We start from the raw sequence: 26,612 nt of genomic DNA, 5'->3' as shown, positions 1-26,612 counted from the left end.
AAACCAATTATAGAGGCCCCTGGCCCCCCGCCTGGCTGCCTGTGAGGCCGGGCAGGAGCAAGTGTGATCGTTAGCACCCACAGATGAGTTTCAAGGAGGGGCCTCCACCAAGATGATCAGATGGGAGAACAGCAGGCTCAGGATATGGATTTGCACTCTCCAGGCGTGGATGTATAGGTGGAAATTGGAATTTCAGATGCAGGAGAGGCTTGTTTTTGATGTTTTATTTACATTGCATAGTGTGATGGAAGCAGGGGTCCTGACCGGAGCACTGCACAGTTTTGGGGGTCGAGGGGGTTCAGGTGTACGATGCAGTCACATGTTCTTAGCTGGAGTCATTTTAATGAGGCAGAGCACAGGTTTCACTATCACAGATTCTTTTTGCAAATCATTTAAACTTCACTTTCAACCACCGGGACTAAGAGCTTGTGGAGTTTTATTCCTACATGTGTCGTTGTGCTCTGTGGTGATTGATCTGTCTTGTGAGGGGTGTTCAGGTGTTAGATGCAGCAGGAGCAGCGTGTTATTGATTCACTTCCTACCAGGCGTTGTTAAACTTTTCAACAGGGGATCTGAATGAGAACCACATGATCCATCCTCATTAAAATGCATTTCCCTCATGAGACCCAAAGAAAGATGGACTCACATTGATTTTGAGCCAGCATGTAGTCTAACTATAATGGGAAAACAGAAACTACATTGTGATAGAGGGTTTTGTGGTTAAGATAATCAAAATATTGAGTGAGCCCCTCTGTTAGTAGAAAGCAAATACTGGACTGTGGCAATCATTTATTGATTTGAGTTTGTCAGTAGTGTGAATTGGTCTCTTATTTGGTTCAATTTATCAGTCATCATTGTCCTTTGTATGTTTAGCATTCACTACCCACATATCAAGATAGAGACATTCAGTGACGTGTAAGGATAACATCACAAATTTACCTTTTTTAGTCAAGATGGACAGTCTAAAAGAAGAAGTAACAAAATCGATGCAGCCTAATCAGATTTATTGTCTTTTTTTTAAAGGATATTTTATTGTTTTGAATACAGTCCACATTGAGGCAATCTTATTTATCCATTTTTCTTTCAATAGCAACATTACAGCCGCAAAAAAAGATCATGCAATTCTAATTTTTTGCTGGATTTTATGCACACCGTTGTGTGACGTAGTTAAAAAGACAGACTCATGAGAAAATGAGAAAATTGAGAGCCTCTTGACGAACCATGTCACCGCCTGGTACGGAAACTGCAGAGTTTCACATGTCAGGAATCACAGGTGGCTCTCCATCCGCCACTGCTGACTGCTGCTCTACTGAGCCTGATGCGCCCGCAAGGCCTCCAGCACAGCAGCCCACCCCTCACACCCCTCCCACCGTCTCTGTGCACTCCTGACATGTGGACGGAGGTCACTGAGCATCCATGCCAGGTCTGCCAGACTGTGTGACAGCTCCTACCCCAAGTTATTTGCCTTTAGAGAGTTTGGCTCTAGTTTGTCGTGGTGTTTGCTCCTCACACAGATAGTTCAGTTATTTGAATGAGCCATGAGAGGGCAGTTTCTGCCAGAGAACATATACTGTAACCCCAGTAGGTAATAAAGTGACCCTGACATCAGTTAGAGAGGTCAGGGGGGGTCACCATAATCCTCGATCACACACACACACACTCACACGTATGCATGAATGCTTGCACATAATCCCCACACACACGCTCACTGAAGCCCGACCTAAAACAAATATAACAATCAGTGTGATGAATAAGTGATCAGAAGCACTAAATAATACATTGTACACATTATTATCAGCGACTGGTGTGACTTTAGTGTTTTTCCTCTGGCTTTAGGACTGAGCCAATAACTTAATTGATAAATAATGCAGCGAGCGACATAAAGCTGCTCCGGAGAGACTCACACACCTCGTCTGAATGTGTTAACGGTGTGTCAGTATGCGGCTGCGAGGTGTGAGACACACTTTTTCATGGCTCTTTGGCATCCAGCACCTTTGGGCGTAATGTTCACAATCAGCTGTAAAGAGCATTAATATCCACGGCCATGAGTTTATCCTTCATATTATTATTCTCATTTGTACCCTGGGGTTTGAAAAGTGCTCTGTACATGAATATCATTATATCTGATTATGTTATATCTTAAATCAAACGCTCACATAACATTAAAGCCATTAAATGAGATTCATGACTTTGCATGGAGTGTCAGTACAGAACATATGAGTTATCTGTTTAACAATCCAGCTACAGCTACAGCACAGTTTGGACTAATTCCACTTAACGCATCCCCACAGGACTTTATTTGTTATACTCTTATTTAATAACCACTTAAATGTTTCCCATCATGCTGATTAACAGTATTTCAACGACAACATGTCCATTCAGGAGCTTTATAGACAGTCAGGTGGGGAGTTATAGGGGCTTTCAGTATTGTTTTTTTTTTTTTATCTCAGTCTTCAAATTAATTTGATAAATACAAGTTCAGATGGACTTTATCTATTTGCAAGTCCTCATGTAGTTCAGTAGTACATCTGTCTACGCTGACGCTGCTTCATGTGAACAGTCCTCGAGAGATCTCCAGTGTTCGAGATAAACCTGAAAGAATACACATATTATAGAGATACGTGTTCCTCTTAAATATCATGCTAATCAACATGTCACCCCTAAGGTTTATTCTGGAGCCTTTGGGGCATCTCCACCCTGAGCCAAGGATGGATTACCAAAAGCTCCAAGTTCAATATTTGTCATATTATTTTAATAATCACACACTTGATAAGGAAAGTACACCGATAAAGTTAGATATCAGAGACAGGTCTTGAAATGAGTCATGAATTAATAATGTTTTTGTGCTCACATGAACACATTTCTAAATAAAGTTGAGTTTAAATTATAGCATTGACTGGATTATTGTGAATGTATAGTGCTCTGTGTCTAAAGGGGCCCTGGAGGTAACATGATACGCAGGGGGTCATTTCCATCTTCCTGAGACAGACTGCATCTGAAAACAATCAGTCAGATCTAATCAATAATAATGATAATATCTATATGGGATGCAAAACAGCCCTGAGGTCAGTTCATGTGGCAAAAACATGACTATTTTGTGGTTAAATACACACTGTGGTGCCTTTGATTGATACTGTAGTAAAAGCAGACACTAAGGTGACAACTGAACCAGTTCAAGCGCCCCCACAGGTGCATTTTTGCGGTGATCACGTGTGGACCCGCCCCGCCTCACCGCCTCCAATAAAGCACAGCAAAAGTCACCGCTCCTCTTCCTTCGTGCAACCAAACCCACAGCCAGGCAGGCAGCCAGGCGCACGGGAGCAGCGGCGGGGACGTAAAGCGACACCACTGAAGCCCGTTCGGGGCAAAGATGATGAATTAGTAAAATAAAGCTCTCGGTAACTGGACGCTTCACTGGATCCGGGCAGAGGACACCGGCGCATGTGGAGCTTGTGTGTTCAGAGCAGGCCAGGTAAGTCGGATCCTACTTTGCAGGCAAGCACGCGTCCCCGCTCCTCGCTCTCGGTGCGTCAGCGTTTGCACTTTGAATCGTGGAGCTGCTTCATATGCGTGTTGCGGTTTGTCTCCCCAGCGGGGGGGGGGGGTGCGACGACTTGAGTCCGTGACAGACGAGCTCGCAAACTCGGCTCAGTGTGGCATCCATAATTTAGAAGCCGCAGTCAGGCTGCGGGGAGATCCGCGACACGCAGCTTCCTGCAGAGCATCAGGAGGCTCCTGCAGGCTGCTGCGTGCGCGACCTGTCCAATGTGATCGAGCGACCATTTGTGCATCAGCGAGCGCTGCCCGAGTGATTGGATCAGTTTTAAAGAGCGTGTGTGTGTGTGTGTGCGTGCAAAGTGCAGGCAGCAACAATGAGAGGCGATATCTTGCTGCATCCACGGCTGTTATCACCGCGGAGCAGATAACGCGTCAAACAGACCCATTTACGATCACCTCTCTGATGGATCTGTTTTCCCTCGTCATGGCATCATTGTTTTGTATCACGCGCCTAATTTTGCTCCAGCTTGTCCTCACGTCAATGCAGATAAAACGATTTGAGAGGTGCAATCAAGCTTAATCATTCATCGAAGCCTTGTGCGTCAGTACAGGAGAGTTTGATTGATTGTATTGATTGTCCGCAGTAATCAGATTGTGACATTGCCACCAACTATTCTAGTTGGTCACCAGATCCACGTCGGTGTGAGCAGGAGTTTTAGTGGCACATCAGATTCACACACTTCATGATTTGGTGAATTAACGCCCCTGTTTCCGCCCCTCTCTCTCTCTGCTCTCCCCCTTCAGCGTCACTGAGGCAGCTCTGTGCGCACTGGAAACCCGGGATCCAATTGGTGGAACCAGGAGGGGAGCCCCGGCATTTTTCACTGCAGGAGGAGCAGAGTTGAGGAAACGAAGAGGGGGAGAGAGAGCTGCCAAGACAGCAGCCTGCGCAGTTTCAGTTTTACAGCCTCCTCTGCTGCACGGCATGAGGGACTTCACCCAAACTGCGCACCGACTCTGCAGGATGCAACGCTGCAGCTGCGTAGTTTGTTAGACACGAGCTTGTTCCGGACTTGTGCAGGAATCTGACCACAGGAATCAGGCCTGACGGGTCGCTGACCACAGCTGCGACATTTGGTTTCCCCACTGAGAGCTGATCATCCTTCCCCTCCGGAGAGCCCCGCGCCGTGGCCTTGTAGCGGACATGGGAAATGTAAACAGCAGTCGGGCTGGATTTTAAACTACGCACACGTCCCACGGCCTCCTCCCGCCTCCTCCTCCTCCTTCTCCTCCTCCCGGGGCGTCCGAGATGGAGATGGAGACGGAGCGGGTCGAGTCGGAGCAGGAGGGAGAGGCAGAGCCGCCCATGCACAGCGTCCACGGAACCAACCGGATCAGACCGTCCTCCTACCGGGCCCTGCGCAGCGCCGTGTCCAGCCTGGCCCGCTTAGATGACTTCAACCGGGAGAAGATCGGCGCCGGGTTCTTCTCCGAGGTGTTTAAGGTGAGAGGAGGTCTGAGTTTGGTCTAATCAGGGACATGAGTGATGTTTTATGACCCAGTGTTGTTTAGGACGGGTTTAATGCTCACATCCTCCAGATCTCCATGGTTACACACACACACACTTGTACTTGATTATTTGAGGTGACCAGACAGTGTGAACTAAACTGAACTATGACAGCCCCAAGAGTGTTGTTGGTCTCATGTTAACTCAACTTAACTCCTCACTATCTATGAAAACAGTGGTGTCCATGGCAACCGGTGCATCCTGGGCCAAACACAAAGAGGAAAAAGATGCTGAATAATTGCATGAGGAAGTTGGAAATTTACACCACAGCGTCCCATCTAACGGTCATCTGCTCTCCACACGTGCTCTGGGGTGACCCACATGTTGTGTAAACTGGACACGGTGTGTTTTGGTGTGTAAGTGGATACGGTCATGACAGGTAGATCTGGCACACGTGCAGGTAACACGATGCTGCCCGTCTCCCTTCAGGCCCAGCCGCCTTCCTCCCTTTGTCATGCCGCTGTTCACTTGCATGGAGGCTAATTCGGAGGATCGGCTCATTAATGATGGCTCTGAGTTGACACTTTGAGCTCAGTGTGATGGTGTGAGAGATGGCATAACACAAAGAGCAGCTGGCCAGGGAGCAAACCACATCACTTTTTGTTTTAGTGGGGAAAAAAGACATGAGATTAGTTTAATGTGAGGGTCACCAGGATGAAAGAGCTCATCATGCTTTATCTTGAGCATTACAAGGCCTTTAGGGCTGCAGCTCACAATTCCTTTCATTATCAATTAATCTAATTTACATTCTCCATTAATCATTATCTGAAAACTATCAAATGGTTGAACAAAGACGACATGTGAGGGGCTGTAACTGTTGTTTTTCACCAACAGTCAACAAAGTCATTCAGTTTGCAATCGTATGACAAAGAAAAACCTCAAATCCTCACATTTGAGAGACTGAACATGGAAGATGTTTGGGATATTTACTGAACAATAACCACCACTGATCATGAAAATAGTTGGCTGATTAATTTTCTGTCAGCCAACTAATCTATTAATCATTGCAACTCTATAGGGCTTCATTGACTGTCAGTATTAATCAATGCAGTAGCATTAGCATAAATGAGACGGCCTGTTTTTAAAGAGAACAATAAGTAGACTTGTATTCAAAGCAAACAGCTGGATCCAGGATGAATGAATTTCTCTCTGAACATTAAATATCAGCCTGTGCTTTGATTAAATGCTTTTGTTTTGAGAAAGAGATGTTTTTATAGCTCTCTCTGTGTCTTTCTGCTGAAAAGAACCATGAACTGTATAAACCTTTATGCTAAAAATGGGTTTATAGATGAATTGTAGTGTTCAGTTTAGAGTTCAGTCTGTAATGTATTAAGAATTTTTTTTCACACTAAAACTTACATACACAAATAATGCTTTTCAGAAACGGAGGGAACAATTAGTAAACTCTAATTTAGTCCACCTACATAATTTTACTATGGATACGTCACGACATTCATCAAACTCTAATTTATATTTTATTTATTATTCATGTATGGTGCTGAAACTATAATGAGCTAATCTACTGACTTAATCAACAGGTCTGATAACCAATTAAACTTAAAGTTATTTAACAAGAAAAAATGCTTTTTTAAATGTGAGAATTTACAGCATATCTGTGTTTTGCATGTAAAGGTAATGGCTTGATGTTAAATGGCTTCGACATTCTTGAGCTCATGTGCAAGTAGCCACATGTGCACATCTGGGTTTTTTTTTTCTTTTCAGGGGAATTTAGAGCAATTTATGCCTTTTTTGTTAATCAGAGTGTAATTTGATATTTCTCCTTGTATCACTCCTGCTTCAAACAAAGGTGTCAGTGTGCAGAGTTCTTGTTTCAATGTGTAGTTCAAGGTTTCGTGTCTTTTTAGAAATCTTAGATCCTCACAAAGGAAACAAGAATTAAATGATTAAAAAGTCCTAGTGTGTTTAAACTAATCCCAAAGCCACGTGATTAAGCACCAAAGTGCAGCTCGTTGTTTACTACACCTACTCCAAGTCTGGTGATTAAAACAAGTAATCAGTCATGTAAGCAGTCAGAGAAGTCGTGTGTCCAGACTGAGAAGAGGCCTTAGTTTTCACATTCAGCATTATTACCTGTAAATTGCACTAGAGGTGTTACTGCCTACAATAAATCCTGGTTGTTAACAGATTATTAAAAGCTCATTCATACTGATGTGGGAGCACTGCCAAGGCTCACTGGAGTATGAGAGATATATATTCTTCTTAACTCCTTTCCTCTTTCTAGGTGTTTCTTCAAAAGGTGCGGATTAAAATCTCTGGATTAAAATTTGCCTTGAAGCGAAGATTTTCCTCCTCCTGCTATTTTGTGCGCAATTTATTTTGAATTTTGTGCCTAAAGACACATGACATGTTACCTGTAATCAGGTGATGCGAGTACATACTATGCTGTGATTTCTGGTTTTCCTTTTGGCTTTGTGTTTGCACTGCAGCACGTGTTTATTTACGTTTTAGATTCATCTGTGAATAATTTGTCAGTTAATAGTTTGGTCCATAAAATGTCAGAAAACAATGAAAAATTCCCATCACGGCTTCTCAGAGCCAAAGCTGACGTCTTCAGACTGCTAAAAACTCCAAAATATCCAGTTTACCAGCGTATAAAACAAAGAAAAATAGGAAAGTTTCACATTTTAGGGGCCTGTGACCAGCAAATTTTTTTTACTACTAACCGATGAAAGATGTCTGTCTGTATGTTTGATCTCTGACGCACAGTGGTGTCTTATAAACCATGTGGGATGGATCAAATCTTTTGCACGATGAGTAAATAAAAATGTATTAAGATCTTAAAACATGAACATTGGCAGGATTGTGGGGTCGGCATTCTCAGTGATTCATGCTGCCATATTCAAGCCTTGTATTGCAGAGGGATGAAATAAGAGGTTTACTTCTAATTGATTTCATCAATTAAAAGTTTAAAAACTCAGAATAAAAATGTGCTCTCCAAACAATCCAGTCTTAAAAATGCACGGCCAAGTCCACCTTCAGCTCAGTAGCTGAGACTCTTTGTGTTGTGGCTTCCCTCTTGGTGCGTTGTGCTATTCTTTCTCGGACTCTTCCAGGCCGCTCAGTCCTCTGAGGCCACTCCCTCAGCTTTGCCCTTTGAATGGCCAATGAGCATGCAAATGTCACCATGTTTACTGCTGGCTTGTCAAGTTGGCACTTATGTTTGGATCGGTTTGCCCTTTGATAGCGCCATATAAATGCAAAATTGTTACCGGGGCTATCGGTCACATTTGAAAAGTTTGCTGACATGGCTGACTGAGCGATTGTTCCTGTATCCGGGTTTAGCTCAGAGGAAAAGGCCCGACTGTTCTGCAAAATCCCTCTCGGATGTTTTGTTTATTAAATTTAGCAGCCACTAAAATGTATATGGTGCATTAATTTACATTCAGGCTTTGAAATGGATGTCCTGCACTCGGCTACAAAGGCTCTGGCCTCCTGCCGTGTGAGTGTGTGTGCACATGCACATGCTGTTGTTGAGCCTCAGTCTTCAGTGCAGATCAATGGAGCCTCGCGGCAGGCCGACAGGCAGCCATTCACCTCTCCTCTGTGTGATTGTGCAACCTGAAAAAAGGAAGACAAAAAAGAGGGTGAAAGGAAGGGCGCACATGTGTCGAGACAAATCCTTCAGGTGCTGTTTTTCATCTTCCTTTAATATTCTTCAAAGGGAAGTGTGTGTGTGTGTCTCTCCAGCTCTGGCCTTGTGCAAGACTACTTTTATTTTCCCATGAGCCTCAAACTCAACTTGAAAACCTGAAGGCTCTCCAGGAGTAAAACGCCCCAGTCACTAATAAATTGTACCGTCACTCAACAGCTCAGTTAACTGGAGGAAGTAATGACTTGTTTGTTCTGTGACTCTCGTAGGGCTGAATGCTCTTTGAACAAACGGTGGATGGATTTTTAAGTGGTTCACTGCCTTCTTTTCCAGCTGTTTCTGCTCTGATGTCACATGTGTATATATTTGCTAATACAGAGAACACCTGCTGTCTAAGAACGAGGAAACGCAGGACGGGCTTCTTATCAGATTTGGTTCTCATTTGTCCCGTCTCTGTAATTTACATGAGACATGGAAATCTCACGACATTGTTTTCAGAAGCTTCCACAGGATCCCAGTCTGGCAGAAAGGGACTTTAGTGCTTAAGGTTCTTGGCTCCTACATAGAGTCCTCCCCCCAGCTAACACAGTGAGAGTTTAGTGAGATACTGAGTCTGAAGTACTGAGTCTGATCTGTCTTGTGGCTTCACATTCTTGATAGTTTCAGTGCTGATACAAATGTTTGTCTTGGTAACGGTGGAGAAAAGTGGGAGGTAAAACTGCAATTGAAATTCATTTTGATGAGTCACACAGCGAGTTTCTTTATTACAAAAGTAGTCGTCATGGTAAATATCATACCAGTTATGATTAGTCGGATTAGGATCTAGTGTGTGTGGTGGTTATATGCTCAAACATGAGATATGATGATGATAAGCTGAAGGAGAGTAATTGGATAAAGAGGGGATTTAAAAACAGACTGGAGTCTCCAAAGTACAAATACTGCCAGCTTGAATGAGGTGTGTGTGTGTGTGTGTGGCAGCTGCTTGTGACAGCGTGGTAATGTGAAGGAAATGGGTTGCCAAACACTGCTGTTTCGCCTCTACGTGTGTGTGTGTGTGTGTGTGTGTGTGTGTGTGTGTGTGTGTGTGTGTGTGTGTGTGTGTGTGTTTTGTATATCCAGATTTCATCTGCTGTCAACAACTGTGGTAAAAATTCAGTATCAATTTTTACAAAATCATGATCCACAAATTATTAATTTAAACTGTAATTTAAAAAAGGAAACACTTGCACTTGACAGATCTTTTTTTTTATATTGTATAATGTAATTTTTCACATTCTGGACGCTATTTTATTTTCTTGATATATAGTGAAACATCATTGCACGACATTTTCCAAGGAGATCTCTTCAAATTACTTGATTTCTCTGACTAATAATTTAAGATTCAACGAAACAGAATTTTTTGTTACAGAAGACTTATTGACCTATTGATTAATCATCTAGCCATTTCAGCTCCTGTGTATGTACAGACATCAGCAAAAAACTGTTTTATGGATGTCACAATATTGATTCCAGCCATATTACCCAGCTTTGTCGACAGCTGCCGGCTTCAGTGCTGAAATGATCAGTAGATCAAAAGAGAATTTTAATCAGCAATAATTGTGAAACAAACATGTAACTTAATAAATGGCTTTTTAGCTGCGAGGGTTTTTATCAAATAAAATAAAAGTAAATAAAGTCATAAAGACAACCAACAATGACATGCACAGTTAATGAAGGCTTTAACCTCAAGGGTGCCGGCGCTCGTCAAAAAAGGTGTCACTTTGGGCGGTTGAAACCTCTAATTGTGATACATGCTCCTCCTGGAAAAAAAACAATCTTCTGTCACATCTTATCAGGTTAATTTCAGCCATGCCTCCTTTTTGAAGTTGTACGCAAGTGAAAGAGATACTAATTTGTGGGACTCTCCCGTCAGGACGTGTTGAGATGCGATCAGCTCTCAGGAGAAAATATGAAACGACAACAAAGGAGGGGGAAAAAAAGATTCTTAGGAGTTGCATAAACACACAATCCGCAATCCATCAACAGCTGTCATGTGTGTGCTTGTGATCAGTTTAAGTGTTGGGGATTATATGTGTGTGTGTGTGTGTGTGTGTGAGATGCCATTGGATGGTGGTGTTGGTATAGCAGAGCCAGTGCAGACTTGAACGTCGGCGGCTCAGTGCAGCACTTTTCCTTCATTATTCCTCTCCTCCCTCGCTCCAGTCGGGGCCTGCTCTGCTGCCACTCGTTGCACAAGTATTTAGCTTTGTTTATGTTCTGCACAGCCGCACAAACACGAAAGCGCTGAGCATGTGATATGCCTGTCTTCGCTTGAATCGCCGTGTGCTTAAAAAAAAGAAAAAATTCAGATGGACGAGGGATTAAAGTAGAGTTGGACAAGAGTTGCACAATTATCTGTTTTCAGATCCCTCCTCCTCTCCATCGTGGTTACCAGTGTTGTGTTTTGTTTTATTTTTTATGTCTGTATGTGTTTACATCAGTGCACAATGAGCGTTTCCTCCCGTTCACATGTTGGCAGTGCGGTAGTCTTTAGTTAAACCTGGAGGAAGGCCACTCCCCAGAAGAAGCTAAACAAATGGCTCAGTGTTTGCATGTGGTCGGTATCGCAGAAATGGTGAAATGCTTGTGGTGCAGCAGTTCTTGTTGTCATATCAGTCCCATCATGTCCAGTTATCTATCGCTCTGCTATAGTGTTTTAATTTTGCACAGGTTTTTAATTCTATTAGTCTCTGAAATTGCTGCTGTCTTACTGATTCAGTGCAAGTCAACGGAATTACATTTGTAAGTTTATCCGAATGGATGCATAGAACGTGCTGTAAAGTTTTAATTGGATCTTCGGCGTTCACAGAAATCTTAGAGTTGTATCCCAAAACTCAAATTAAAGGAGCAGTCCAGCAATTTGGTATTGTATTTGCAAAAGTTGGCACTAAACCATTTTAATAATCAAAAAAAGGGGTCAAAATTGAAACAGCAGAAGCTGAGATATGCTGACTTTTAGTCTCCAGAATGAGCCCAACACCAGTGATGCCACATCCTACATTTCCCATAATGCAACTGTCATTACATGCTCTCTGCCTGGTGTTCAAACTCCTTTCTTTACACACATTTAAGACTCCTGAACATACGAACATGTACATTCGGGTGGCACTTTACTAGGTACACCAGAGGACTAGCCTACCCTCACTGATATAAATGGGGTGGACAAAATAATGGGAACACCTGGCAGTATAACGCGGTTCAACATAAAAAGTCCTCACTCCTCTCAAACAGTTTCAACTAAAATCGAACTTTGTAACTTTCATGAAGGGCAGGATTTATTGCAGGGCTTCTGCATTGCATTTGTACCTAATATATAACTCTCAATTTTGAGTGTGTTTCTGCATGTGTGAACTTGAGTGACCCCCTCATGTTTAGGCTTGTCCAAGTGGAAGAGGAGGGTGGAGGCGTGATCCCCCCAGTGTTTCTCTTGTGCAACAGGCAGAGTGGTTGTGTGTGTGCTTGTCTGCTACCTGGACTGTTCGCCGCCTGGATCAGGTTGTGTTTCTGAGCCCGGCTCGACCGCACAGAGGGGGACCTCCCTGCTCGCTCACTGATGGACCCGGCTTGTCTGGGTGCCTCGTTTCAGTCACCTGCGCACACACATTCTCACTCGGGCGCTCTCACACTCTTATTTTCTTCTTCACGCTATAACAGAGAGCAGAGCCTCAGGCAGCGGCTTAAGCCTTCAGTTGTCTTGCAGAGGCTAATTTTTTCAATTCTCCAAATCGCATTCAGAGCGAGTGGACTTCATGCCTTCAGGGAGTTCCCTCACAGTCCCTTCACACTTCAGCTCAAAGCTCGCTTGTCAAATGAGTCGAAGCTTTCCTGTTTTTGTCTTGAGGTGATGGCTTGAAATGCTGATTCCATGGCAAATTCTGCATTAGTCTGGTTTAAATGCTGCAAAAGTTGCACATTTGATGACAATACTTTTTTTAATTTATTTTTTTGTTATGTAAGCCTACAGACGAGTAAGTAGGGACTTTATCATGGAGGCTAAATAGCTAAACATTTGGATCTTATTTGGCTTTGCAGAGTCTCAGAGCCACAGGACTTGATGTGTTTCTACGAACAATCTTCACCGCTTATCTGGAGACCCTCAGTTACGAAAGTACAAGTTGAGCTGTTGAAATGATGCTCACTGTGCTGCTGGTGGGAAGCTGTGAAGTAACCATGAAATCAGTGAGGGAGAAAGTTGACCCAGTGTCCAGAGGCAAAGTCATTTGTGTGCGTGTGGTCAGTTGTGTGTTCACACTCTACCACGACATCACTGCATCAACTTTTTTTTTTTTCCTTTCCACTTACAGTCGGAGCTGTCGCAACATTTTGAACACCCGAAAAGTATTTGTCCACATACCTCTGGTCACGTTGTGTAGACACACAGTGATCACATTTGTGAAGCCAAACACAGGCTGTAGCTACCACTGAGGACATCAAGGTCACATCCTCAATACTGTTTCAGAGAAAGTGGGTGTTTTTAAGCATCCTGAGGAGGAGTTGGCATGTAAAATATAAACGGTTTTAAAGCCTGGTTAAGAATTTTCTTTGGTTAAAATCCCGTTACATTTTTGCTTTTAGGTTTAAAAACATGCATAAATAGCAAGATTTGGTATTTCTTCACTGGAGTTATATTCATGGTTCATGTGAAAAGCTTTGAAACAGCATTAAAGCCAGAATATGCCAATATGTATATTTTAGCAGTTAGATTATTGTAGGAAATGGAGAAAAAGAGGATGTTTTGGTGGCTAGTCAAAAATTCCTTTTGCACCTTTAGCTCAGTATTTCCAAAATTTACAGCGACAGCCCTGTGCACAAAAACTCATAAGTTCAGTTTATTTCTGTGATCAAAGAAGTTTAGATCAGTCTGTTTCATCCTTTGAATTGCTGCTCTGGACTGACTGAAACGCATTTCTCTGCAATTTCTCTGCTAATACCGCCTTCATATTCTCTGTCTAAGAAGCCTGAAGTCCCTTAAGATCACAGATCTTTTTCTAAAGGTCTAACACATCTCTCTTGCCCTTGTGTGCATCCTCCATCTGCAGCCTGGGACACATCCTCCTCTCAGTCTGCCCCGTCGGGCCGCCGGCTAATGACAGACATCGCTGCACATGTTGGCTGCACAGAACGCGAGCAAGAGATGCCTGTGACCTTTCCTCTGCTGACGGCAGCACTTTACAAGGCCGAGTGTGTTTGAAGGAGAGCTTTAGGGAGTGTCTGGGTGCAGTCTGCTGTGGATGTGCTTTTGCTCTGTCTGTGTGTGTGTGTGTGTGTGCGCGTGTGTAATTGCTCCATATCGTGGGGTAATCTTGATGTAGGCGTGGACATCGGCATTCCAGTGGCAAGTCCATGGAGATGACCAGTAAAGTGGTTGGCATAAAGCATTTGGTAAAAAAAACCCACACATACCTCATGGTGGCTTTGCAGGGTTAAGCTTCTCAAATGGCTAAAATACACACACCTGAGAAAATACCCTGTGGTGAGTCAGACAGCCTTAAATGATGATGAGTGAGAGGTTGTTTATTTGGAGGCTTAAAAACTGTAGTGTCAAAACAGTCGGGACAAACAGCGTTGCAATTCCAACCACTGCTGCATCAGCAGTTGGCTCACAGCTTCACTGTAACCTGCCTATATGAGTCAGTGTTATATGTGTGTGTGGCTGTGAACGTTCACAGGATGCCAGACGAGCATGTAAGAGTTTCTTCAGATAAGTGAGAAGGCAAACGTGTGATGTAAATCCACAGCCCTGCCTGCCAGATAAATCTGTGCTAATGGATGCGGGGACAGCCTGTGCATAAAGAGGCCTCCTAATCTACAACCAACACGAGGCCGCCTCATCCTCCTAAGTGCTGTAAATGCATAAAGAGAAGCAGATATTAGTCCTGCACTCCCTCCCTGCTGTGTTTTTTAAAGTTCTGCTCCAAGTTCCTCTCTGCAAGAAGAAGCAGCTACTGTACAGAATTAGGTGTGTGATTTACATGTGTGCATCCATGCATGTGTGCAGCACTTGGCCACAGGCCGAAGTCCTCAAGTGGCTCTTTGGAGAAAGGATTTAGTGCGGCAGAGATTGACTCTCATTGACTGGCTGTTAAGATGAAGAGGGCAGCCTTACCCGTGTGTGTGTGTGCGCTTTAAGTGCATTACTCACTGCACTCTAGTCTGGTCTCTAATAGGTTTTGTGGTTTTTCCATCACCACTCTGATCCAGAGCCCATCTGAGATCCAGGCCAGTGTCACAGTGACTTCAGCTCAGCACTTCTGACTTGCAGAGTTTGACCACTTGCACACTCCCCTCCTCCCTCACCCCGTGTTTCATTACACACTCATGTTGCTAATAAAGACACAACCTGAAACCCTCCCCATGACAGCTCGGCTTTATTATCAGCTCTGGGGAGATTTGGTTTGCAGTCAGGCATTAACAGCCTCATTCCTGGTCCTAAACGCAAACAAGTGTGGCCCAACAACCAAAATTCAAAAAGAATTGTAGACTCTTAGTTCAGTGTTTCTGAAACATCATGGGCTGCAAACAAAAGCTGCTTCATATTATAACTTTTTTTGATATGGTCAAAGGTTTATTTAAATCAGTAATGGTTGCAGACACAGCCTATAATCTCTCTCTCTCTCACACACACACACTGTTAACAGAACAGGAAAGAAGAAGTCAGAGGTCTGTCTGTGTGCAACTAAAAAGTATTTAGTGCTCGTCTTCTGCTTGTGAGCATGTCTTTTGGAAGTCAAACTATCTGCCAAGCAAATATGCGCTAACATTTAGCCCGAGGCGAGGTGGAAGTCGCATTGTCGCATGTCGCGTCACTGTGGTTACCATACCAGACAGTCACTGCCATAGCAGCGGGTTGAGGCAGAGACGCCGCCAAAACAAATGAAGAGACACAACTGACCTACTAATGTTTCTTGGCCAGTTTCCAGAAGAGTGTTAATATCACTCATCACCCTGTCGTGGCTTTGTGTTATTAGATGGGGTTAACTGACGGTGATTTATGGACGCCTAATAAATGATCATCATAAACGCAGCGCTACAGGCTTGTTCATATCCGTTATATGGGCTTATGTGTACTGAGGTGTTTTTAGATGATACTTTCCACCAACTGTCATGTTTATTCAAAAAGTGGAACAAGCATTAAATGCTCCAGAGAGTCTGTTGGGCCACATTTAGATTTTGGCAGGATGCCTCACTGTGTTAACTTGCATAATTTCCTTGGTTTTACACTGAATTAATTCTTTGCAAATAATGTTGAACCAAACCAACTTATTAAAATTTGTTTTGTTTGATCCAGGTGCAGCACCGTGTGTCAGGCCAGGTAATGGCTCTGAAGATGAACATCCTGGCCAGTAACAGAGCCAACATGCTCAGGGAGGTCCAGCTCATGAACCGACTATCGCACCCCAACATACTCAGGTACCTGAAACATCTGATCTCCTTGTGATTTTGTGCTTCTTCTATCTGGTTTACACAGGCCTTCACGTTACACTTCATTAATAATCTTGATTTACCTAAATACCTGCGTTGGATGTGCTTTGTGAAGGCACATTGACGTGTCATGAAATGTGTGTTTGTGTATAGAAACTGTCGTTCCACTTCTGTCAGTGATGTTCAGTGTTTGTCTGCTCTCCCTCCAGGTTTATAGGAGTGTGTGTCCATGAGGGGCAGCTGCACGCTCTCACAGAGGTAAGACGCTAAAGAACTAAAACGTTCTCCTCTTTAAGACATTAATGATGCAAGGTGTAATTTAAGTCGCAGTTCTTTTGATTTGAAAATAATTCCTGATTTCTATATCAAACAATTAATAGTGCAAATTGGCATACATGAGGATTTAGTCTTAAAAACTCCAGTGAGAATACAGCTGGGTTTTTTTTAGATCCCATCCTTAAAAACATTAATTATTATCTCAACCTGTCACTATTCAAATTATTCTCTGCATTTAGTAGATCGTTGCTCCCATTTGGAGACGTGTTAATTTATTTTTCAATGTGAACAAAATGAAAACTGCCTCTCTTCCTAAATAGTCACTGGGATAAACATGAGCTACTATTTATCCGTAATTTCTCAGCACCCTTTACCCTCACAAAGGTGTGAATTAATGGTTTAATATCAGCTTGCATTTTGAAATTCCTGTTTTTTAATGCTCATTCCCTCTAAAAATCTGTTTATTGTTTGAGAGGTTCATCATTAAAGCAGCAGCTCTCTTGGTTTTTAAAATGCAAATAGATCTCCTCTACATGAATAATCTCTTTCTAATACACAGTAAAAGGATCTACAAGTGTCCGACAGTTCACGATACTTCACCTGTTTCTTATGTGTGATTGGTTTACCTGACGTTGCCATGGTAACTGAGCTGCTCAACAATGGAAAAAATGAGAGGGATTTGGAGTTTCTGTGTCTCTAATGGTAGTATGTGTGTGACACATCATACTGTTGTGTTGTACAGGATTTTTAAAATGAGTTGCTGATAAATAGGCCTGTTAAGAGGTTTAGCTGATGGATGGTAAACTCGGTTTTATGGTCAAGGAACTGACGTTTTTACTGTGACTTATTTCAATAGAATTTTCTTAGTCCATAAAAGTGTCAGGAAAAGGGAAATTCTAGTCACCTTGTTAAGATGCATACCAAACAACCATATTGACCAAAGGAGCAAAATGGCAAACTTTAAAATGTTAGAAAAATGGCCATCAGAACATCCCATCACATTTTCAACTTTTGTCCTAAGAGCACTCCAAAGCCCTAATATATTTATTTACTGTGATGTAAAACAAAGAAAAGCAGTAAATCCTCACATTTTAAAGGCTGTAACCAACAAATATTTATTTTTGGCCAAAGACCTTCTACAGAGGGGCCATGAAACGGAGAACAAAGAGGGTAAAAACAACCTTCGCCATACTGATAACAGAATAGTTTTTTAATGACGGGACAGCAACATTAACTTTAACTATTAGCTTTTACAGTGTATTACTCCACAGCATCAGCTTGTTTCCCAAAACAATAAAAGCGAAGCAGCTTTCATATCAACATCCAGGCAATCTCCACCCCTTGTCCGTTGATTTGTGTGTGTGAGTAACTCCTCCTTGTTGCCATTTTTCCTGATGATCCAGTACATCAACGGCGGTAACTTGGAGCAGCTGTTGGGCAGCGATGTGTACCTGTCGTGGAGCGTGCGGCTCAGCCTGGCCCTGGACATCGCACGGGGGCTGCAGTACCTGCACAGCAAGGGCATCTTCCACAGGGACCTCACCTCCAAGGTGACGACACGAACAGTACACACACACACATGACTGAACACCAGCACGGACTGATCTTCCTCTGGGACTCTGCTCCTGATTCATGTGTAGTACATGGACTGAAAACTACAGTTACTGTAGCATACTTCACACAGAAGAAGAGAACACAGATATTTGGTTGTTCAAACATGAAAGTCCTGTCACTACAAAGCATTTGATCTTTTGCTTTTAATGTAGACTTTGGAAGCCGTAAAAAGCTTAGCGATTTAGAGGCTTTGCAGCTACGTCAACAAAAAGGATCTTTGGGTGAAGTTGCACTGTGGATGTGCTGTAGGTCAGTTCAGTAAGGTTTTAAATGGGGGAAAAAAATCAAGATGCAAGTTTACAGCAGGCCACAGAAACCAGCTAACCCCTAAAACAGCCTCCAGCTAAATCGTCTTAAGTCAGCAGTTGGCCTTGGCAGCAGGCTAATGTTAAAGTTGACTTGCTGAGAAAATGGACGTCAGGTAGATATCGAAGAAAGGAGGCGAAAGGGCACTTAATCAGGCAAATGTTATGCATGTAAACTTTTTTTTTTTTTTTTTAAAGGAGTAAGAGAAGAAACAGAAAAATTAAAACCTGGAGATTTAGTGTACAAAATACAAAGCTCATAAAATAAAATGAGGCTTTTTAAAAATATTTTAATTATATGGATCACTTGTGCTTCCCAGGAGTAGAAATGAGTGGTGGGCTCCTAATGTGCTGCCCCCCCCCCCATTTACTACCACTCTCAATGATGAGTAGTTGTTTGTGGTGACTGGCTTGGGCGTAAATGTGTTTACTTTTTGTGTAAATGGGGCATTTTACTTCAAGTCTAGAACGAGATGGGGCTGCAAGATGAGGTGATGATGTCACTTTAAGGCTCTAATTTGGGTTTAGGTGGTTGTGGTAATTTAAGTGCAAATTTGTATGCACCACCAAACCATAACCACCACAAACTAATTGCCGGTGAACTTTAAGGCCTCAGAGTGTAAATAAGATGTCGACATGGTAGAATATTCACTTCATGGGGTAAAATGGCACAGAAATCAACTATTTCTGTTCATTTTGGATGAGATAAACAAGTTTCTCCAACCTAGAGATGCTTAAAATAAAATGAAAATCTCACGTCACACCATTGAAACACAAACACAGGGCCACCTGCAACCGCATAGAAAGGAATGCTAACACTGAAGAGCAGTAATAGCGATGTGTGTGTGTGACCTCTGACCCCTCTGTGCAGAACTGCCTGGTGCGCTGGGAGGGCTGCGTGTGCACGGCCGTTGTGGGGGACTTTGGCCTGGCGGAGAAAATCCCAGATTACAGGTCAGTCCATAACCGTCCATCCATCATAACTTCTCTCAACAGTCTGTGATTAGATAAGTTAAGCTCAATAAATTACATTCCCCCACTTCTCTGTTTTTGTCTTATCTGTCTGTCTGAGCAAAACATTCACCCACAGCTTCTTCTTTCTCTTGGAGACGCTCCGATGAGACACAGTCACACACAAAAAGAGAGCCATTACTCACACCACAGCACAGTCAGGTTTTTCCAAAGTATGCCCCCCCCCCCCTCCACCACCACTCACTCTTTGGGGAACTTTTTATTAATATGGTGTGCGTAATTTCAAGTGGGGACGGGGGAGGGATGGCGGACAGCGGTGGTCTCCATATTCAATCTGAGCGGCGTCTTATTGTGTTTGCAGCTGTGTGTTTTTAAATGCGCAGTGACATTTATGTGGCATATTTTGTTCACCGCCATCAATTTACCGATGGCCTGTGTAGACTATAAATGAGCAGCTCAATTGCAGCCGTTAAGTTTTATTTTCTTCAGCTGGTTCTCCAGTGACATCATATCTCCACGATGGCAGATTTAACTAGAAGTAGTAACACAGTTGCACTCAAAATTATTCAATCCCCATTGCAAATTAGGCGTATTGGAAAAAATGTACAAACTGCATTCAAGGACCAACTCAAGCATGAACAACTGAAATAGCTCAGCACATCTAATATTACAGGTGGCTTCTCAAATTCAACACAAAAAAGCCACTTTTAATGACTACTGCAGTCTCAAAATGATTCAACTTCCTGAAAAGAATCCCTCATTAGAGCACTAAATAGCAAATCAGGTGTCTCAATCACACCTGATGCAAGTCTGTGCACTTCAAATATGGCAAACTTAACGTTTTCTTTTTCTTGTTCCCAGTGTAACTTGACATCACTTCTCCCTAATGTCCAGATAAGTCCATAACAAGGCAATTTGTGAATATAGTTTCTCCATAAAAGGATCAACAGTCAGGCAGTGAATTGATTGCAATATAGAGCATCGGCTGGATTGTTGGCGGTGTGACTTTGAGGCTGACCTAAACACAAAAGAACCGATAGCAGGAGCAGCCTTATTGTCAGGAGCTGCTGCCCACACTCGTATAGACACACAGTCACGTCCCATTAGCTCCTCATCTTATCCTTCCTCTCTCCGTCTGCAGTCATTCAGTAAACACTCTTGAGATGAGACAGCTGCCACTGTAACCTGGCCTGTCCTCTTCTCTGTGCGCAGTAAGTGTGTGGTGTATGTGTCCGCTGGCTGCTTGTGTTTACACAAGTGTGCATCACGGTCGCAGGGAGACATTTGTGATTTCGGTGATTTTGACTAAACTTTGTTCTGCTGAATTTTTTCCCTTTTTTTCAAAAAAACAAAACCTGTCGAGATCCATCAAATGAGCTGAAAAAAAAATGTCCATCAAGCGAAGAACCAGGCTAAAGTTTCTTCTACGTGTGTGTTTTTGCATACCTTCAGCTATCAGACGTGGAGCCTCTGTTTGCTCCAGCCTGTTTCAATAGCAGCTGGTGAATTGTGTTTCAAGGGCATGTTTACTTTATATTTTAGTCAAACACTGTTGTATCCTGTAGCCGAGCGCGAACAGAGAATGGGCAATGTTGACAGCCCTTCTCGAATGTGTGTTTGTGTTGGAGTGCTACCACTGTGCTTGTGGCATGAAGGAAAGGAGAGGGAGAGGATGGAGGGAAGGAAGGGAGAGGAGATGAAGGGGGTTTAGGAAAAGCACTCCAAATAAGGTCAAACTATTCCAGTCCTCCTCCTCCTATCGCTCCTACTGCCTTACTGGATCTCTGCTGCCCCTCGTATAACTCATCACTCCTGTCCTTTTACTCCTGATGTTGTTACCTCCACTCTTTCTCTTCATTAATAGGGTTTCTGTAGCGCCCTCCTTTCCCTTCTGCACTCGCTCTGTTTTCTGGTTTCTGGCGGTCCACTTCTCCAAATGGTGTTTACATTGGGAGCCACGACCGTCTCGGCTCCTCATCTCTCCCTCTGCTGTATTTTTTTTGCAGTATCATAGCCCACAGTAGCAGATGGAAATAGCGCAGAGAGGAAGTATTAGCCAGCAGTGTGTGTGTGTGTGTGTGTGTGTGTGTGTGTGAGCATGTCGTCCTCGCACATTTTTCTTTTCCTTCCTTTTTATGTGGCTAAAATTGCACAACGATATCTCCACATAACTGAAAAACACTGCGGCTTCATAGAAACAGAGGAAGTGCACACAAACACACTTTCACACTCGTACAGTTTCACCTCGTAAGAACCCTCTTGATCAGGTTCTGCATTAATGAAATGGAGCATGATGCCTGCTTTCTTGACCGTTCTTGTTCATCCATTTGTTCATCTGTCATCACTGAGAAATGATGGATATGTTTTCCATCCAATGTGACCTTTTTACAGAGTTTTAAATTCATCCGGAGCCCCAAAATATTTGTTTTTTGTCTGATTTGAATAAATTACAATATATCTATCTACAAATAGTTTTGGCTCTATTTTCACACTAAATATGTGACTCACATATCATCCAAAAATAGATATCATGAGATCCATTTAAACTTTAGTGACATTTGTGATGCTTTGCTGACACAAGAGCCTTGAATAAGCGCCAGTATGACATGAAGCTTCCTTTTCTTCTCCTCCCTCCATGTATCCCTTCGTCTTCCCTCTCCCTGCAGCGAGGATGAAGACCAGGAGCCTCTGGCTGTCGTTGGCTCCCCCTACTGGATGGCCCCGGAGGTGCTCAGAGGAGAGCTGTATAATGAGAGGGTACTGACGGATCACTTTCCTCATTACGCTTCAGCTGCAGATTGTTGCAAGAGTTCAAGGTCCACAGTGGGTGTGATGAAAGCCAGTCAAACAAACCAAGGACCCAGGCAGTGAAGTGAAGCAATGAATATTTAATAAATCCGTTTTTATGTCGAAGTCAAACAGGAATGTAGTTATGTAAGACGTGTACTTCATAAGCCAGGTTACTAGTATTATTTTATTTTTTTTTTTTTGAATAGCTCAGTGGAAATACTCATAAAACTTTCTTTTAGGGTTTAAGGATTATGACTTTTTCTGTGTTATACAGCCTGTCTGGGTTTACAAGAAACTACAAATTAGTATCAACTAAATCAGAATGTAAATTATGTTGCAAAAAGTGCAAATATGATACAAATGCACAATTTACATAACAGACACATATTCAAACCATTATGTCTGCAATAAAAACGGTTATTGATAAAGCATATATAATTATAAGAGAAAGTGAAAACTATAATAACCCATCTTGCCTCTGTTAGGCAAACTTGTAAAAAAAAATGTCAATATGGAATAATATTGAATAATATTAATTAAATATTCTTCTGAAATATTCTGCAACAAAAAGTGAACTTGAATTGAGTGTTCTGTCAAAGCATTTTATCAAAAATGTACAATAATCGTATGAAGTTTGGTTAAATGAAAGTTGATAGACAGAACTACTTTAAACACGCTTATATTCTGGGTTTAACTTCCCCACTCGGTGTGTATCTGTTTCATGGACCCGTCTTACTCTCTGCAGGTGGACGTGTTTGCGTACGGGATCATCCTGTGTGAGATTATTGCGAGGATACAGGCCGACCCCGACATCCTACCACGCACTGAGGTACTGACAACGTTTTCATCACATACTCATCTCGTGCTGATGGAGATTATATAATATAAGTTTGAACGCTTTAGAATAAAACCATTATTGGTGATGTACTTAAGTCTTGGATGGCTGCAGTGACATATCTCAGTCAAAATAACATTTTCACCATGTCAGAGATTAAATATGGTTAATAAGCTTTTGTTGCTTTTCTGGTCAGTATAGACTTTATCATCTATTTGTGTTATTTTTGCACAAACAAAGAGCTGCTCAGAGCTGCAAAAATCAAACAAACTGTAGATGCTGGTGAAACAGATCCACAAAAAGTATTAAATTAAACAAAAAACACCCCAAAACATTTTGCTTTCTCTTTGTGCAATGGCATTCCAAATGGTACATGTATAGCACCATTCTTGTGGTCTTACATAATGATAAACTGTTTAAGATTAGTGCATAATATGGATTTAGGACACAGCATCAGTGTTAAACCCACACTGGAAGCCTTCTGAAGTTTTCATCAGAGCATTTCTCCCCCTTGTGGTCTATTCATAGTACAGCAGTTGAAGTCTGGACTCTTAAAATAGAATAAAATAAATTATTAAATAAAAAATGATCTAAAAACATCATAAAATAACTATATTTCTGTTGAACCAGACGAAAAAAGCACACAGTTAAACCTCCTTTGGTTATTTCCTTTGTTTTTGTACAGGACTTTGGTCTGGATGTGGAGACCTTTCAGCAGATGGTGGAAGATTGTCCTCCTGACTTCCTGGAACTGGCCATCGCCTGCTGTAATGTAAGAAACGCTCCTTCATTAAGAGATTTATTGCAGAACGTTTGTATTAGACTGCTTTAAATTTAGCTAGGTGTGCCTAAAAATAAACTGGCAAGGGAATACCATGATGAAATGGACACAAACATTTAAAAGAAATTGCCACATTATAGCTGGAGCATTGTACATCTATCCTTATTGGTCTGTCCCCTTTAGATGAAGCCAGAACTGTTGCAGGATACATGTTTGATGTTAGAACGTGGATCAACAATTTGAGTCTTAATTTTGCACTGCAGTTGTTGTTGTTTGTTTCTTCATGCAGTGCCTCCTCTTTCCTTCATGCTCTTGTATAAGCTGCTGAGTTTTGGTTTCTCCCCTCTACCAGATGAATGCAAAACTCCGTCCGCCCTTCTCCCAGATCGTGGTGGAGCTTGAGAGGAGACAAGCCGAGAGAAAACAGAGGGACGAGCCAACAGTCAAAGGTGAGTCATCAAGGGCTTCTGTAAGCACCAAAAGAGAAATGATTGTTCCTCTTAAGATAATATAAAGCACTGTTCGCTCTTTCTCTTAAAAGCTGTTTGTCCAGTGATTGGCCCTCTACGAAGGAGATCCCTCTGCCTCCCGTCAGATCCGCGCCTCTCCCGCAGCAAATCTGACATGCTCCACCCTCCAGACACGCCCCCCTCTGTTACCTTGGCAACTCCTGCTCGGGTCAACCCGTTCTCACGGAGGGAGGACCTCAAGGGCGGCAAGATCAAGCTGTTCGACACTCCCAGCAAGTCCGTCATCTCTCTCACCTTCACCCTGCCCCCTCCACCTGACTGCGATGACCCGTCTGCCTCGGAGACCGACAGCGGTGACCAACCCAGGAGGCACAGGCGCTGCCACTCGCTGCCGTGTACGCCTCCGCCGCACCTCACGTCAGCACCGAGCACCACCCTCACCGAGGAGGAGTCCCCGTCTGAGATGGACGCTGTGAATGGTGAAACAAACGGAGTGAGTGAAGAGGAGAGACTGTTGGGAGAAGAGGGGGAGATCAAGGAGAGGAATGGGACTCACCTGATGGGTGATTCAGGTCTCCCTCTGTCCCTTGAACCCCTGTCGCTGGACAAGGAGGACGACGAGGAGGAGGAGGAGGAAGAGGGGGAGGAGGAGCCCATGGACTGCACCAGTTCCCCGGACACACAAGACAGCACTTCATCTCCTTACTCCAAACTCTCCCCGCTTCCGTCCCACTTCTCGACTCCCCTTCAACCCTCCACGCCTCCCCTCTCAAACGGCTGGGGATCGGCCATCTCCAACGGGCCTCCGTGCCTGCCTCCCCTCTCTCATTTGGACAACAACAACGTGGTCGTGAGTCGACCTTTGGGATGGAGTGCCACCACCACGACTGCTCCCACCTCCACCAACAACAACGGCTACCACTCCCCTCCCGGCGACCCCGCCGGCTCGTCCCCATTCGGCTCCGGCAGCGGACACTCCCTGGACCAGGAGGAGGTGATCTCCTGTCCTGGCTGCTGCCTCGCTGGCCTCCGCTTCCCCTCAATGTGTCTCAGAGCTCCACCCCGCAGAAACCCTTACAAGAACTTGAACGGGGACCATGCAGCCTCACGTGGGTTGCTGTGTCCCGGACCCAAAGGCCTGCCGCCCTCTCCCACCCCTACAACCACCACCACCAGCCTGGAGCCTGGACTCTCCTTACCGGGAGCGCAGACATAAACTCCAACTTCTCAACACCAAATTCACGCAGAAAAGACTTGTGGAAACTGCACCAAAAGCGCTACCCTGGAAATTAAGTGGGTCCTCTTAGAATTTGCACAGATTTTAACTTAGCAATACCTTGCTTATTTTCCAGACACACCTTTTGGTGCACAGCAGGCTCTGAGTGTCCAGATCGGTCTCCTAAAACACAGTCCAGGCTGACTTTCTCAATAAAAGCTGTGGGACAAGGAACTGCTGTCTTTGCTGGCGACTTGTTGCATGTCGCCCTCTGCTGGGCTGAGGGCGACACAACCTGGGATGTCAGCCGTGCCTGCGTAGATCTGACTGATGATCGGCAGCGTCAAGTACTGTTCAGCATGTAAACACTCCAGTTTGGAGCCCAGTTGGTTAGACTCTGTATATTTGGAGATGTAAAGATTCTTATGACTGATATTGATTGATGATGATGCTGAAATGAGGAATGTTAAGCTTAGTATTATTACTGCTGCAATGATTTTTGATGTTTGGTGCTGTTTCTGAATGAACAGGCACTTTTGCTTAAATGTCTTTATTTATCAAGCGGTGTATGGTGCACTGCTGAGCTGTGTGTGTGGTGTATTCAGTGTGAGAGGATGTGTGTGTGTGAGGAAGAGGAAGTGAGAGAGTGTGTGTGTGTGCTGTACACCGTTCTTTTGTTGCTGTATGATCTCTATTGGCCTGGTTAAGCACTTCAACTGTATTACTGTTGTTAATAAGGAAACTCTTGATGTCATTATTACTTTTGGGAATGAATGGTCAAAGACCTGCTTATGAGATGTACAGATTCTTATTATTTAAAGAAGGCATTGAATAAAACTATAGAATGCACTGATGTTCTCCTGACAGTGTATCTGATCGGATGCTCGTCCACTTTGGTCCAGACTGAAATATCTCAACTATTAGACGGACCGCCTTGAGAACCTCAGGGTGCCCGAATGGTGTGTCCTGATAACTTTGGAAGCACAGAGGTAGCGCCACCATGAGGTTGATATTTGTAGTTTGCACGAAATGTCTCAAAAATCCGTCCCAATAGTTGTCGAGACATTTCATGCAAAACATTCATAATCCACCATCCCCAGGCTTACATGTAATCACTTTTTTAACTCTCTTAATACTTTGATTTATGACCAAACTATCTGAAAACCCAATGACAATCTCATCAATACCAGCTGAACTTTGTGCTTTAATGCTAATTG

The 26,612-nt window shown here is 43.3% G+C and overlaps 1 protein-coding gene across 1 annotated transcript; it reads left to right on the top strand.

Moving 5' to 3' along the window:
• The first annotated feature begins 3,287 nt into the window (after positions 1–3,287).
• tesk1b (testis associated actin remodelling kinase 1b) lies at positions 3,288–26,237 on the top strand. The gene is made up of 11 exons (XM_070854276.1): positions 3,288–3,472; positions 4,303–5,002; positions 16,003–16,124; positions 16,346–16,394; positions 17,816–17,962; positions 19,203–19,285; positions 21,970–22,060; positions 22,839–22,922; positions 23,614–23,700; positions 24,062–24,158; positions 24,251–26,237. Exons 2-11 carry the CDS (start codon positions 4,808–4,810, stop codon positions 25,393–25,395), a joined length of 2,100 nt encoding a protein of 699 aa, XP_070710377.1. The 5' UTR covers positions 3,288–3,472; positions 4,303–4,807; the 3' UTR covers positions 25,396–26,237.
• The last annotated feature ends 375 nt before the right edge of the window (positions 26,238–26,612 follow it).

This window comes from Pempheris klunzingeri, chromosome 23, assembly GCF_042242105.1.
Source record: "Pempheris klunzingeri isolate RE-2024b chromosome 23, fPemKlu1.hap1, whole genome shotgun sequence".
NCBI classification, from domain to species: Eukaryota; Metazoa; Chordata; class Actinopteri; order Acropomatiformes; family Pempheridae; genus Pempheris; species Pempheris klunzingeri.
This window is presented reverse-complemented; position numbering and strand designations above follow the sequence as displayed.

Bases quoted from the DNA above. Each gene is read 5' to 3' on its own strand.
- tesk1b (XM_070854276.1), top strand. From the start codon at position 4,808: ATGGAGATGGAGACGGAGCGGGTCGAGTCGGAGCAGGAGGGAGAGGCA. The intron at 17,963-19,202 runs GTGACGACACGA...CCCTCTGTGCAG, and splicing joins ACAGGGACCTCACCTCCAAG to AACTGCCTGGTGCGCTGGGA. The intron at 24,159-24,250 runs GTGAGTCATCAA...TTCTCTTAAAAG, and splicing joins GGACGAGCCAACAGTCAAAG to CTGTTTGTCCAGTGATTGGC.